The sequence below is a fragment of the Hoplias malabaricus genome, chromosome 4 (genome assembly GCF_029633855.1).
Source record: "Hoplias malabaricus isolate fHopMal1 chromosome 4, fHopMal1.hap1, whole genome shotgun sequence".
In the NCBI taxonomy this organism is placed as follows: Eukaryota; Metazoa; Chordata; class Actinopteri; order Characiformes; family Erythrinidae; genus Hoplias; species Hoplias malabaricus.
In genome coordinates, this window is record NC_089803.1 from 57,502,670 (window position 1) to 57,518,137 (window position 15,468).

Below are 15,468 nucleotides of genomic sequence, written 5' to 3' on the forward strand. Positions count from 1 at the left end.
TTTATTTTTTATTATTATTTTTAAAAAGGTATTTGAACAATTTCCTTGAAGTAACTTTACCTGGGACTAGTCTACCCACTTCCGACACATATACAACAATAAAGCATGTTCTTTTTAAAAATAATTTTTTTTGCTTTGATTGTTTTATTTTTAAAATAAGGTCATACATATATTACATGTGTAATCTGGCATGCTTTATTCTCAAGTGCTTTACGTCCATCTGTGAAAAATAATTTACTGTACACCAAGTCACAGTAAGTATAGATGTGAAGTCTTTGAAATTCCGTATTTAAGTAGATATTTTTGGTCTTGATTATAAAACCAGTCTGGGATTTTGCACAAGGCCAGGCTTTCAGAGTGTAACTGTGTGTATAAATAGAGACAAAAGAGGTTTCTCAGTTATTTGAGACGTTGACACCACACTGAAAGTGATAAAATACCCATAAAAAAGATTACCTTTTTAACAGGGCAAAGAGGTTTAATATTACATCAGCATGGATGGTGGGGACGGTGATCATCATTGGAAAATAAAAAAGGTTTCCCCTCAGCATAAAGTACAGACCATAGTTTTGTGATAATATTTATATACTCCCATAGCTTTATGTACTCCTATAGTTACTGACAACACTGGTACTTTCCCACTGCTCTTCTTCTTTAATGACTAACATTCCATAAAGATGTGAGACCCAAGTAACACCTCCCAAGTAATTCATCATCAGAGTCTACTAGTAAAGACTCTATGACACTGAAATAGACACTAAAATATACATAAAAAAAAAAGACATTCAAGTAATCCCATATTTTAAAAGATTAGAAAAAAGAAAAATTGAATAAGTATATTTGATAAGTTATGCTTCTTTTCTTAAAAAAAAAAAAGAAAGAGTAAGGAATATTGAGAAATAATGCCATTTCCTAACATCATTGAGGGGTGAAAATATCCAGAGAGGTAACAAAATCTCATGCACGGTAAAGCTTTAAAATCACAAATAATACAAAAGAAAAACCACACAGCAGATCAATAATATATAAATCACCCTCACAGCAGGTTCAGCAAGTTTCCATCATGGCCATTTTCATGCAAATTCATTTTTTTTCTCTCTTGGTTTTTCATGAGAAAGGACACGGCCACTGTTATAAGTGCAGGGCTAAGATATCAAAATGATCACTAAAAAGCTACTGTGTAATGTCTACTGCTTACATTCCTCTCACAATCCAAGAAAGCGCACATGTAGCTTTTGCCTCTTAGGTACCCTCTTGTGTTCACACATTCAAAACCTCAACAATACACAGGAGAGGGCTGCCAAATTAAACTAAAGAAAGTTCCTGAAGTCGTGTGGAGACAGTCAAATCATCATCATCATCCATCACTTCTATAAACAGATCACATATGCCATCACTTAGCTTGTAGGTGCCTTAGACAACCATTCATCTATTAACATTAATGTAATGTAGAAATAAGGAAATAAATGCACAAATGTCATCCATTCATATTGCATTGAATATGGCTCAGATTATTCTATTTTTGTTTCACAAGATAAATAATTGGACTATCACACCACTGTTACCGCACACAAAAACAATAAAAAAGAACAGATGCTCATATTACAGATATACTGTATGTACACTGATAATAGTTTTGACCAATTCAGAATTTCCTCACTGAGTTCTTTCAGATGTCTTCACATCAGCTCCTGATATGGGAAAAGGTGGACACCCATTCTCTCAACTGGCCCAAACAAAAAACTAAAACTTCTAGATTGACAGGCACATAATGTCAGCTCCCGGAGTGGAAAGAAAAGAGTTTCAGTTGTAGATGTTAATTACACAACATTAAGATAACAAAGTTCACTCTTGCTGTGTGTTGGACCAACCAGATAAACTTCCTCAGGAAAGGGATGCATTGAAGTGAGGTTTCCAAAAAGTCAAAAGGAGCTGTATTCCAAGTGTATTTCGCCTCAGTAGCAGTGTTGCACGGCTGGTGATACGAATGCCAGAAAGAAAAAAAAAATTTGAAAAAAGGCAAATCTCATGTCTCAGAGGATAGCCTTTGCCAACTCATCTTAGTTGTAATATGTATAATCATGTAATACTGCCAGACACTACAGTTAAATATTGTGGATCACTACATTTGGTTGAAAGCAAACAGTAGTATTTCTCTTGTGTTTTGAAAATGTATTTGAATAGTGGGTTGATTTAGGCAACAGGATAACATTCTCTACTCCTGTTTCTTTAAGTGTCTTTGTCAAACATCTGATAAGATTCCACCTTCATGTCCACTGTTTTGGAAAAAGCCATTGTCCAAAATTCTGTTTATATCACACCTTACTTCACCCAATAAAGCGTGTGCTACACCAGTAAACAGGCCATGTGAGTGCAGAAGTCTTTTAAAAGAAATTACAATCAGTCTTTCAATAAATAAATCAATAAATAAAACCAATAAATAAATCCAAAAACCAAAATCTGCTAAAACATTCTAAACCCACAGTGATTCCAAGGAAGTAAGACTGAGTTTTTCCTTTTCAGTGTGGTTCTTCTCCAGAAAGGAGGCCAATACCTGTATGAAGCTTCTTTTGGTCACTTCTATGACCTTCTCAGTTTTCCATCGCTTTTCCTGTGTTTCTCTGTCTCTGTGTCTCTCTCTCTCTCTCTGAATCTGAGCAAGTGAACTCTGACACTTCCATGAGTGGTGAAAGCAGTTGTATACAGGGGACCAATCTCTTCACACTCTTCCCTCACACGGCTGTCTCCAGGTCCTCACGGCCGACGGTCTGTTCTGTTGGCTGGCTTTCTAGATAAGAGACCAGTTCAGCATCACCAGCTTCCTGAGCACAGACCTTGGGAGTTTTGCCCTAAAAAAGGTAAAACACAAATTTGAAATGTATGGCCAGTGTATGTTCTTCATTTATGAAGATCAGGCAAACAAAAAAAGAGTCAAACTACATTCTTTTCCGTTTTAAAGCAAGTTATAAAAAACAATAATAGTTTTGGGTGCTCTACCAGGTTTTTCTTATCAGATGCTCTACTTTGATTTTCCTCTTAAGCTGGTAGTATCTTAAATCCCATCAGATGTAATAAAACTTGGAAGATGGCATTCTTTGGGATTGTGTGTGATTGATAACTATTGGGCAATACTGACAATGACTACTGCTTGGGGAAAATACTTGAGTACAATGTTTTCAGTGAAGGAATATATGATTGAATGAAGCATGGTGTCCTTTAGTGCTGTACTGAATAGCAGTTTTAGGAATACAACCAAGCCTTCAATATTTTAAATATATCTGAACATTAAAGGGAACTCTGAAAATATCCATAAAAACACTGAATAATATCATCTGGCTTATATACTTAAATACTTTTGAAAATAAAAGCAATCACTAAGGAATAATGAATGAAATAAACATTTATGTTAGTTGGTATGGACAACTGTCTTCGCTTAGTTCAGCAGTTTCAGTTTTACTTGCTGACTCACTGCCGATATGCTTCAGTGACAAAGAGTCACAAGTTGAGAGGATTTACCAGGAAGTTCACTTTGTCAGGGGAAGCCCCTGCCTCCACTAGGAGTCGACACACATCATGATGTCGCTGTAGGCAAGCTTTATGCAGAGCAGTGTCCCCGCTAAAAGAAATAAATAACATTATGTTATGTCACTTTTAGTAAGATGTAAAAAAATGTGGTATCTGTGGAATAGTGATCTTGTGAGAGAGGGAAGAAATGTATTTAAAACAGAGCTGGCGCTAATCCAATAGCAGTATCAGTACTTGACGCCAATTCCTCAGAACTATGTACTTTCCAGAACCTGTTGCTTATTTGACTGAGCCAAGGTAAAGTACATTAAAATGCAATTTCTTTGTCTTTCAGGGACACATACTTAGTCTTTTGAGAATATTAACCATAATACTGTACTGTATTGTACTGTATTTTCTCTCACGTCTCACGTCTGATAACAAGTACGTTTAATTAAGGAAATAATTATCTAATGTAGATCAATCATACCACAACACAATGTAAATACATACAAAATAAAGATATTTTTTACCCCAATTAATACAATAACAAAATAGAATAGCGTACAAAATACTAAACATGCCTAACAAGATTCAGCATCAGTATAAGAATAAAAAACAAGCCTCATCTAACTCACATATACACACACAGAGTTAGCCTGAAATTCTCCAAAAGATCAAAAGCACCACTTGCACACAATTAGGAGTGCTGTTCAGTGTTTTGCATCCAAACTAAATTTGTATTCTTTTTATTACAAAAACATAAAGCAAAACCTCTATTGGAACTTACGTTTCCTTCTCAGTTAGATCCAGGATCAGTTTTGAAGCTAAACAGAAAAACAGGAAGGCCAAAATGAAAGCAGAACATGAGGGCCAAGCACGTACACACAGCAAAAGATATAATTATTTTTATGTGGGTTAGGAGTGTTTTGAATCTGCTATATTTCTTCCTCCTGGTAACATGATTTGGATTATGGTTTGGCAATAAAGTGCACAGGGCAACACTAATGGCTTTCACACCCAGCACCCAGCACAAAATATTACATTTCATTTAGGATCCACCTCTTCAGTGTGGCTCTCACCATGCTGCAGGATGAAGCTCACTACCTCTGTGTGGCCATTCTGAGAGGCCAGGTGCAAAGCAGAGTGACCTCCCGAGTCCCTGACCAACAAACTGAGCCCACTAACGCAGGAGCCGGACAACTGGCAAAAAGAAAGAACCAAATGAAAAAGAGGTTGATATAGTCAACAATTTGTTGTTTTGAGTTTCTTGTTGATAATGTTATTGGAACACACTCAAATGAAAGGTACTAAAGATATGACAAATAGGTAAAGCTGTTATACACAGGGAAAAAAGCATGTGCTGAATTTAAACTATAATTTAAAATGTAACTGTACACAGTTTGGGTAATACCACGTAAATAATCTTAAAAGTCATATTGAAGAAATGCTTTCCTGAATGTGCATTGCATATACAGGTGTAAAATATTAATCTGGAATTTCTGATCATAGAAGGCATAAGTAAACTATTTTAGTTTCAGTTTCTATTTCAAAGAAGTCATACCGTTCTCAGATCACCTGAGCTGGCTGCAGTCAACAAACCTGCAAAACAAAACGAAGGAGCTTAGTCATCCCCTATTCATCATGAGTCAGAATAAACATACATCTTCTGAATCCTACCATTTCATTTGAAATTCAATTGCACTGTAAAAAATACCGGGTAAACATAGCTTTGCCAGACTGCCATTAGCTCTCACACAAAGTATCTCAAACAAAACCTTTAATGATACATCAGTGATGAGTAGCTAGTCATTCCCATGTCTCCAAAATACACACCATTGTTGTATACTGTCTTATATTAAACTTTGATTTTGTCACTCACAAATGTACCTAAATTATTTAACAAGAAACAGATGTATACACCTCAAATATGTCACTAAAACGTTTAGTTTAACCAAACTTTTAAATAGATTTAACTTTAATAGTCCAGGCAAATATCTGTCCCAAAAAAAAAGGTTTAGTTCACAAATCAAGTATTAGCAGTTAGTGTTCCATACATTAGCTTCCAGAAGTATCACACTGTACAGTTTCCCCAACATTTAATTCTAAATATATTAATGGATTATTTAAAACATGATTTTTATTGATTTTATTGTTTCAAATTAGCATAAATTTATTTTACTGCCACAGACAATTCCTGTCATTTGAGAGGGGTGTGGAAGGTGAAGCTGAAGCAGGCTAATACAGTAACTGAATTAACATTTATTGTCTGTAACCACTTACTCAGTTCAGGGTCACGGTGGGTCTGGAGCATACTTGCATACTTTACTACAATATGAAATATATTGTTCCTATGTATAATATCCACCAAATGGCATCTATAATGTTTAACTGTGGTAAAAAAAAAAAAAAAACTTGAAAGACTTTGCCTAATTCATATAATAGTGCTTCCCTGAATGCCATTTATTGGCTGTGCTGGGAGACACTTCCAAATCCAATGGGTTTGATATCCAAACACATTATAGATGGTCTGCAATGATCGCTGAGGCGATTAAAAGGCTCTGTGAGCTACTAAGGTAGTATTATACTATTATAGGGGCAGATGTGGTCGAATGGTTAGAAATGTGGGCTTGAGACTGAAAGGTAACTGGTTTGATCCCCACAGGCATCAAACCCTTAAAAATGCTCCCCAGGCCCATGATGGCTGTTCCGGGTGTAAGTTTAATGCCCCAGATCATTAGTCTGTGTGTGTGTGTTCACTGCCAAAGGTGCTTTAAATTAAGAGGTCAAGTACTGTTGTACAATGGGGGCGCAGCAGGTAGGGACCTGGAGGTTGTGGGTTCGATTCCTGCTCTGGGTGACTGTGAGTTGGTGTGTTCTCCCCGTGTCCGCGTGGGTTTCCTCCGGGTGCTCCGGTTTCCTCCCACAATCCAAAAACACACGTTGGTAGGTGGATTGGCGACTCAAAAAGTGTCCGTAGGTGTGAGTGAATGTGTGTGTGTCTGTGTTGCCCTGTGAAGGACTGGCATCCCCTCCAGGGTGTATTCCCGCCTTGTGCCCAATTCCAAGTAAGCGGTTACAGATAATGAATGAATGTTGTACAAAGACTGAAAAGCACAATGTCACATAATACTTTTTATTTTGCTCAGTCTGTGACTCCTGACACACTGCGAGATTCTACGGGTGAAATCATAAGGAATGACTAAATGTGCAGTTACAGCAAAACAGCTTTCTTACAGTTCTCTCCTCTTGCATGTGTAAGTTTTCTACTGTGACTAATATCTCTCCACATAGATGATCAAGAAATATTGCACCTAAACTTTACCTTGTTCCTCCGTTGTCAAGGGAACCCTACAAAAAAAGACACAGACACATTTTATTTCTACTTTAGAGCAGACATAATAACTTAACAATACCTTCACAATAACTTTGTCTTACAACAATCTTTGAGCAATATTTGTATCCTGCATCATGCAGCACACTCTGTGAAAATGAACAGACAAACCTCACCTCTAATGAATAAACACAGATATATTAAGATGGGCTCATTGCTTGACAGGGGTTTAACTGCACACAAAAATTTAATAATCTACCTCTGCTGTAGCCAAACCTGACATACATATTTTGATATGTAGTGCATGGCTTACATTCCAGGAAAAAAGAAAAAAAGCCACATTCTCTTTGAAGCTGAACAACTCTGTTGTTAAGGACCTAAAGAACTGATGAAAACTATTAGAGTAATTCTCACCCAGAGCTCTGTTCTACTACCACATCAGGCATTTCTGGGACTCTGCCCTGATTCACCGCTGGCAACTCATGATCCAGGATGAATACTTCTTCCTGACAAATCTCTGTCACAAAGTGCAGATGCTCCTTTAAAAACACAAACACATACCATATGCTATTATTCAAAAGAAAGCAACCACTATGGGTAAAAAAATACCAAACTAATTCAATGCGAGTTTACTCATGTGCAGTCTCAACTTTTCAAATAAGTATGTACATTGGTCTAAAATGATGAACAGAACTGCAGATGTGTACATTAAACATGAAATTAGAACATGAGTTTCTTGTTTTTTTAGTAATAGAAATCAAATCACAGCAGAATCTTAAATGGTTGAATACAACATCAAAACTACAATGTAAACCAATATCCGTTTGTTTGTTTTTTAATATGGAAAATGAAGTACACATTTGTACTGAGCAAACTGCATGTATTTATTTTTTCAGGGAACACACACTTCACTTACCTGAGCCTTGTCAATACGGTAAAAGCGGTCTGCTGACGTGGCTGTGAAGAAAAGCAGCAAAATTTTGCTCTAATAACTATCTTAATTCTGAACCATGCATTACATGCAATGCATTAGAATGAACAAATATAACTCACAGTCAAGGAAGCTCCAGTTAGGAGACAGCCTGTGTGCAGAGGCAGGTCGGGGCAGAACTCGGCTCTCGTCCTGATAAAGAGGTTAAGAGCTCTCTTAATTACAAAATGAAAAAAATAAGAATGCAGGGGAATTGCAGGAGTCACAGAAAAATAAAGCGATGCTTTAGATCAGCCATTTGGCAGAAAAACTGAAAAAAAAAACACTTTTTGCTTGGCCATGTGTTTTCAAACAGTGTCTGGGACTGTTTTGGCCTGGGAGATCCCTTCGTAGTCGTATTTTTTTGATGAACACAGCTTGCTTTGCCTGTTAACTCCAATCAAGGTGAAGAAACATCTCAAACATGATTAAGAGAAATGTAAGGTCCACAGATCTAAATTTCAAGTGCCACAGTGAAGGGTCTGAATACTTACTGTATGTCCATGAGAAACATTATTTTCCTTTTTATAAAAAATGTGTAAAAAGTTTTTAATTTCTGTTTTCACATTCTTATTATGAGTTACTGAGTGCAAAGGTAAAGGGGTCTGAAGTATTTCTGAATGAATTGTACTTACATATATAAGATAAGATAAGCATATAATTACACAGACAGAACAATCTAAAACCCTTCACTTATAAAATGTGGTGTAATATTTCTAGTAAAAGCAGTAGACATAGAGAACTGCTTACATTTAACCTTTTCTGCTGTCACAATATAAAACACCACAATTTAATAATAATAATTTAATATATGTTCAATGGGAGAACAAAAAACTACATACCATATTTGGCACAGTAAGTGTTTGGTATAGTCAGTCATGTGTTTTACATATTACAGCAGTGGGAAATTCCAGCACATTTACCTGATAGTGCACTCTATGCCCAGCAGAGGGAGCCTGATGCAGGTCCTATAACAATAGTGGAGAAACCACACCAGTTAATGCATAAACATAAGCAAAACAATTGACCTTTAGTTATTTTTGCTGATTGCCAAGATGAAAAACAGATTTGATTTTCAGCTGAACACCATTAAAGTGTTTCAGCATGTGTACACCATTAATCACATTTCTTCTGTTTTTCTATGTGTGCAGATAGAGAAGAAGCCTGGGAAACAATACATCTAAAATACATTTGAAAGTACAATTTGACAATTTGGAGCCCTATGTAAATATCCACAGGACACATGCTACTTTTCCTTGTTGTGTTTAATGGCAAGTGGCTAAGCAAATGCAGAGCTGCACTTACAGTCATGTAAAAAGGTTAGGACACATGATAATCTTTGTCTTTTTAAACATATTTAAAAATATAAACAGTGGAGCTTCATTTGAACAGTACTGAGAGATGGAGCTTATATAACTAAAGAAATAACACTGAAGAAAGTATTTATAAACATAAGTTGTAAAATCTAATGAACAAAAATGTACATTTCTTGTGAGGAAAAAGTTAGGACACCCTGTTACCTAATAGCTGGTATTTCCCCCTTTGGCTGAAATAACCTCAATTAGATGTTTCCTGTAACCATCTACCAGTCTCTGACATCAACCGGGAGGTGGTTTTTCCCATTCCTCCATGCAGAATTCTTTCAGTTGTGTGATATTTGAGGGGTTTCTTGAATGCACAGATCACCCCACAGCATCTCAGTAGGATTAAGATCCGGGCTCTGATTTGGCCGTTCCAGAACTCTCCATTTCTTACTTTTGAGCCATTCCTTGTGAATGTACTGGAATGTTTTGGCTCATGGCCATGTTGCATGGTCAGCTTCAGTTTTTGGAAAGATAGTTTTTCCAAACACATTTTCCTCAAGCACCCTCTGATACAGTGAAGAATTCATAGTAGATTCTACGATGGAGAGCTTGCTAGGCCCTGCTGCAGCAAAGCAGCCCCACACCATGACATTTTAACATCCATGCCCAGACTCATATACATCTATAACCTTCGTTCTAAAGGCTGCAGAAATCTCTTTAGATCTCAGCATGGTGATACCACTCACTTCAGCAACCAAGGGCAAATCAAACTAATGTCTAATCATTTGCAGCTGATGCATCTGATTCTCTATATAGACATTTTAAACAGTAATAACTGTAGGGATGTCCAAACTTTTTCCTCACAAGAAATGTACAATTTTGTTCATTAAATTTTACAACTTGTGTTTTTAAGTAATTTCTTCAGTTTTATTTGTTTAGTTATTTAAGCTCTATCTCTCAGTACTGTTCAAATGAAGCTCATATGTCCATATGTTTAAAAATGTTCATAAAGACAAGGGTTTTCATGGGGTGTCCTAACTTTTTCACATTACTGTATGTGTTTTCTCTATGAAGAAATTGACTCTCTTCAAGTGACTCACTCATGCCATTTACTGAACTAAAAGCAAGTACCTGTTGTAGGTACCACACCTCATGACATTCCTTAACTTAGCCCAAGTATACTTGCTGATAACATTCCTGCCCTGTCTTGTCCTGTTGTGTGTCCATTGTCTCTATTTTTACATTAATTCTCACACTTGTCTCTGGTTCTTATTTTTGTTTTGGTTCTACTTTTTCCCACATCATTGTTTTTAATATGTTTCAAAATGCATCATGCATCAATGCCATGGCTGACCATTCCGGTCTTGAAACAAGAAAGAGTTCCAAATACAGCTTCAAACAGGTGAATTCAGACAGCCAGTGTTTCATAAGTCATAAACCTATGAAACAAATCCTATCAACTTTGCCAGGTGGACCATTCCATGTCAGCTCAAATAGCATGTGAGGAGGGGATGGAGACAGAGCCAGGGACAACTATGGAGAAGAGATTAGTCTCAAAATACTTTACAAATGTGTAAATGTTAATCCACAAATTAAACACAAGTCACAAATATGTTTCACTGTTCACAAATGGATACATCCCAATCTGTGTCTCACAGTCTGCAATTTGTACAAATACAGTTACATTCATAAATACATGTTTTGTTTTTCATAAATATATCATAATTTTATGCGAAAAAAAAAACATTTGTTTAATTTACATTGCAAATATTTGCAAAGTCGAAGTCTCAAATTTAGAATGTATTTGTAAATTGTAGGATCTGCATTTGTGAATCAAGTCAATCCCGTGTTTTTTGTGACGTGCATTTTTCATTTCCTCTCACGGGTTTTTGGAATTCCTTTCACATTTCACCCGATCCAAATACAAATACAGCCTGATCCATAAATGTGGCGAACAAACGTAACCTCAAACGTAAATCTTATAACTTGCAAACAAAAGATCCAGCTCTGACGTTTGTGCTCTGTGACGTTTGTGCGTGAGCTCTAAGTTCTGCGCGTGCTCTCTGAGTTTTGTGCGCCAGCTGCACGAGTTCTGTACGTGAGTTCTCAGAGTTTTGCGCGCCTGATCCCTGAGTTTTGCAAGCGGTTTTGGCATATCGCAAGGGCGGGTCTTCTCAGGGTTTTGTTCCCATTGGCTAATAAGTTTTTGAGTGACATCTTAGTGCTCTGGACGGTGTTCACGACTCTGAGTGCTGTAAGCGTGTGTATTACGGCTTTGGGACTCCGCATGTGCCAAACCTCACGCATATAAACACTTACATTGCCGAATAGCTCTAATATTATGCATTTGTAAAGTATTTTGAGACTAATCTCTCTCCATAGACAACTTGCAAATTTATAAATATGTGTGTATAAAATGAAGGTGTAAAAAAGTGTTTTTCCCCTAGTATATAATTGTTAAACATGTATTTTGATGAACAGAGATTAATTTTTAGGGTTTTAAGCAATGACCAAAGGGGAACATCAGTAATGCCTATTTCCTTATTAAGTTTTCATTTAGAATGACACTTTTTTAAAGGGTCTCCGGTTAAAAGAAATCTGTTTTGTTAGATATAACCTATAATGGGGATGTTTTGCTAGTTTAATGTCAGTGTAAAAACAAACAGCTTAACTGCACCCAAAATCAAAATGAAATCATTCTATTTCCTGTCATGTAGTTAATTAGCCACATTTCTTTTTTTCGTACAAAACTATGAAGCTAATGTAACTAAAATATAATTGAAGTTTATCTCCACAAACTATAGCTAAAAACCATAGTAGCAGCCAAATGAAGCCTAAATTGTGTGCCAGGAGACTGGAGGCATATCTTTGCTGGTGGTGAGTTTGACTTAAAATAAAAGGAGCTTTAGAGTGCCTGAGAGGATGCTCTGCCCCAGTATTCAGCAGCAGTTCTGTACTGATGGCAGAGCAGCTGGTCTGGTGGAGGAAAAACACTCAGGGGGCGCCTCACCTCCTGCAGTCTGTCAATGTAGAGTCGACATGTTTCTAGGTCACAGTCTCCTCTTACCACCACGATGCCAACAGGGGTGGCTACAAATGCACACACAAACACATAATTAATATCTGGCATTGGGTAACTTCATACACTGAAGCACTGTCATTGTTATATTCATCCTTGAAGGTAATACTTTGTCACACTAGGCATTAGAATTGTATAAAAATTGAACATGCGATTCCCTCTATTCATTCATTCATTGTCTGTAACCACTTATCCAGTTTAGGGTTGTGGTGGGTCCGTAGCCAACCCGGAATCAGTGGGCGCTAGGCAGGAACACACCCTGGAGGGGGGTGCCAGTTCCCTGTATATTTATTGTAATTTTCTTAGAACACAAGGAAGGGCATGCAATGTAACTGATACAAAGCACCACTCTTGAGAATCATCATCATCATCATCTTCATAATCTTTTCAGATTTGTCCATATTTAGGCGTACTGTGGAATTAGAATGAATATAGAAGCCCAGTCACTGTCCCTGCTGAGCTTTCCAACATTCTTAGGGACTTCAGCAAAAAGTCCTAGCTTCTGCCTAAAAGGCATGTTTGTTAATTTAGGAGATATTCTCATTCACCACCCTTGTTGAGTACAGCCTTGACAATGTCCCTCCTTCCCCTAATATGCCATCAGTGTTTTCCAAAACCTTGAAGATGTACAAATGTCATTTTTCATGACTTCACCAAACTTATCCCACAATTTTGCTCCTTCAACTGTGAAAGCTGCAATATTTTTCATCTACCAGCACAAAAAACAAAATATTCATTTCCTATGTGATGTTCTGTCACAGCTAAGCCAACTTATGGGAGGGGAAAGAAGCTGGTTAATATGAGTGGTAATTCCTTGCAGTCTAGCATGCATTAGGACACATTATTGTTCACACAACAGATGGGAAGTGGCCTGATGTGTCCCACACCAGCTTCAAAAGGGATCACAACATAGCTCTATGACACATGCTACTCCGTTCATAAATGTACTGACTGTTGACCGTGTATGATTCAATCACACGCATGCAAATGCTAGGTCGAAAAAGGGTTTCTATTTCTCATCTTAATCTCTAGTTCGATTGGATTAGTTTAACCTGGTGTGGCACTGCAATCGGAATTATTTCTGATGACATCTATCACTGAAATCCAAAACAAATGACATCACAGTGTTAAAAAATAAATCTGAAGCAAAATACCATTGCTGTCTTTAAATTACCAAAAGGTGAATCAACATCATATTAAGGTAACAACACACCCTGGTAAAGGACAAGGATGCTACTATTTTATCTGATGACTAGAAACAAAGGCTAACTTCAAAAATGAAGTTCAAATTTTCTCTAGTCAGGCAGAGCCAATTCTATCCTGTTGTGTGGCATTTAGATTTCTTTGAAGTAAGATCCCACTTGAAATACACAAAGAGGTTCTTTCTGGCAAGTTGTTTGTTTGTTTGTCTTTCCCTTTTGGTCTTAACAGTTTTATAATGATCTAATATTCCCGCTTCCCACACATTCTTCACTGCTGTCCACAGATTGTTGACTTATCAGTCCATTTTTAATTTATTGAAAGTGCTTGGATTTTTTTAAAGTTCCACACATTCTGAAATTTAAATCTGGCGATTGTACAGCCGTGAAACCAGATGAAAGTCCTTCTTCTCAACTAACTTCCGTACTGCACAGGCAGAATGGAATTTATCATGTAATATTCAGTCATTCAAGTTTCAGATATTTGGATAAAGGTAGATTTAAAAATCTCTTTGTGTAAACAGTGTCACTCATTTAAATATTGGACTGCATTCATTTGACCAATTTTATGTTTACGCAATAATACACAAGAGGCAGAACTTTGCACGTATTATTGCGATTATACCACAGATTGTTATCGCCATTTATTATAAGGTTTTAAGATAACCCAGTAAACAAGGAACGTCCCTGGACGTTCAAAATAGGTCTAAAAGTAGTCTGTCCGTCAAGGACATATTTTAAACGTCAATGGACGTCCAAATTCCATCTTAATAAGTCAGTTAAGTGGTGACTAATCGATAACGTCACAACGCGTTTTATACAAGTAATTTATTTCGGGACCAATTAATAACGTTAATGGACGTCCAAAATACGTCTAATAGTCGTCTTTTCAATGTCTGTGTTTGGACGTCTTTTCAACTTTCATTTTCAACCTTAAGAGAACGTTGATTAGACGGCAGTCATTACGTTATTTCAACATTGAATCAACGGCTAATTGTTTACTGGGAAAGAAGTCCGTGCAAAATGATTTTTTTTTAATCGACCTTCAGCGAGGTAAAATAGTTCCATTCCGTCACACATTCTTTTTTGCTCTTTTCAACGAACTTTAACTTGTGTGATGTTAAACCCATCCAGGATTTCTGAACTTTGGTTCTCTCCAGGAGCCAGTTCATGTTCATACCAGATTTGTTGTTAAACAAGGCTGCATTATTCAGAGCTGCCCTCTGTCCAAATCAGGATAGAAGCAGAGATAAATGCTTCAATCAGTAAAATGTCATGTTTAACAATTGTTCACAGAGGATTTAGATCATAGTGATATATAAAATATGCTGAACGATTCCAAGTTCTCTCTGATTAAGTTAAAAATGAGTGTTTTTGAGTAACGTTCCAAAGCCGTGCTGCTGAGCTGGTGAGCGAGAGCAGTGGAAAAAAAAGACGTGTCTTGACTCGAGTTAAACAATCACTGAAACCACATAGACACAGCCAATTACTTTTTATTTATGTCCGATTTTTCTGACGGTCCACTGCGCCACAACCCTTTACTCTGTTCAAAATTATGAGTGCGAAAGGAAAATGAACCAGATGACCGTTGGGTAAAAAAGTTCAGGCACAGCTCTGTTTTGTAAGCACTGGGATTGTTGCTAGGTTACATGTATTTTGCAGAGTGATACCTGAAGAGCTTCGGTCAGAGTGCCATTATTATGTAATACTGGAACTCCTGGAAGGTCTCTCAGCCAATCACATTGCAGAGACAGAACTAACTTTGGTATAATTAATGGTTGACACCAGGGCTTCTTAAACTTGGGTTTTATTAAAGAGGACTGCTGCCCTCTTGGGGTCTCACTGCAAATTGCCCGCCAGGAGCAGTGGCAGATGGAAGTGTCATTTGATGTCATGAGTCACATCATGATTTATCCTGAGCAAAACCAACAACCATTCATCGTTCCTCATTACACTTACTATTTACACAAGCTTCTATATCATTAAGAGTTTGGAATCAAAGCAAAAATACACTGTGTGCACACTGTTAGTTTCCATTGCCACGTGCACTCTGTATTTTTTTTTCTTAACACAGAAGG

The 15,468-nt window shown here is 37.0% G+C and overlaps 1 protein-coding gene across 3 annotated transcripts in view; it reads right to left on the minus strand.

The window, feature by feature from the left end:
* Positions 1–15,468, minus strand: part of dgki (diacylglycerol kinase, iota) — an 83,211-nt gene continuing 67,743 nt past the window's right edge. For all 3 annotated transcript variants that reach the window (XM_066667975.1, XM_066667976.1, XM_066667974.1), the window contains 11 exons: positions 12,123–12,202; positions 8,732–8,776; positions 7,892–7,961; positions 7,755–7,795; positions 7,253–7,377; positions 6,830–6,855; positions 5,069–5,106; positions 4,587–4,707; positions 4,295–4,331; positions 3,517–3,616; positions 1–2,849 (listed from right to left, as the gene is read on the minus strand). In XM_066667975.1, the coding sequence (XP_066524072.1) occupies positions 2,733–2,849; positions 3,517–3,616; positions 4,295–4,331; positions 4,587–4,707; positions 5,069–5,106; positions 6,830–6,855; positions 7,253–7,377; positions 7,755–7,795; positions 7,892–7,961; positions 8,732–8,776; positions 12,123–12,202 (800 nt within the window). In that variant the 3' untranslated portion in view covers positions 1–2,732. The remainder of the gene's footprint in view (positions 2,850–3,516; positions 3,617–4,294; positions 4,332–4,586; positions 4,708–5,068; positions 5,107–6,829; positions 6,856–7,252; positions 7,378–7,754; positions 7,796–7,891; positions 7,962–8,731; positions 8,777–12,122; positions 12,203–15,468) is intronic.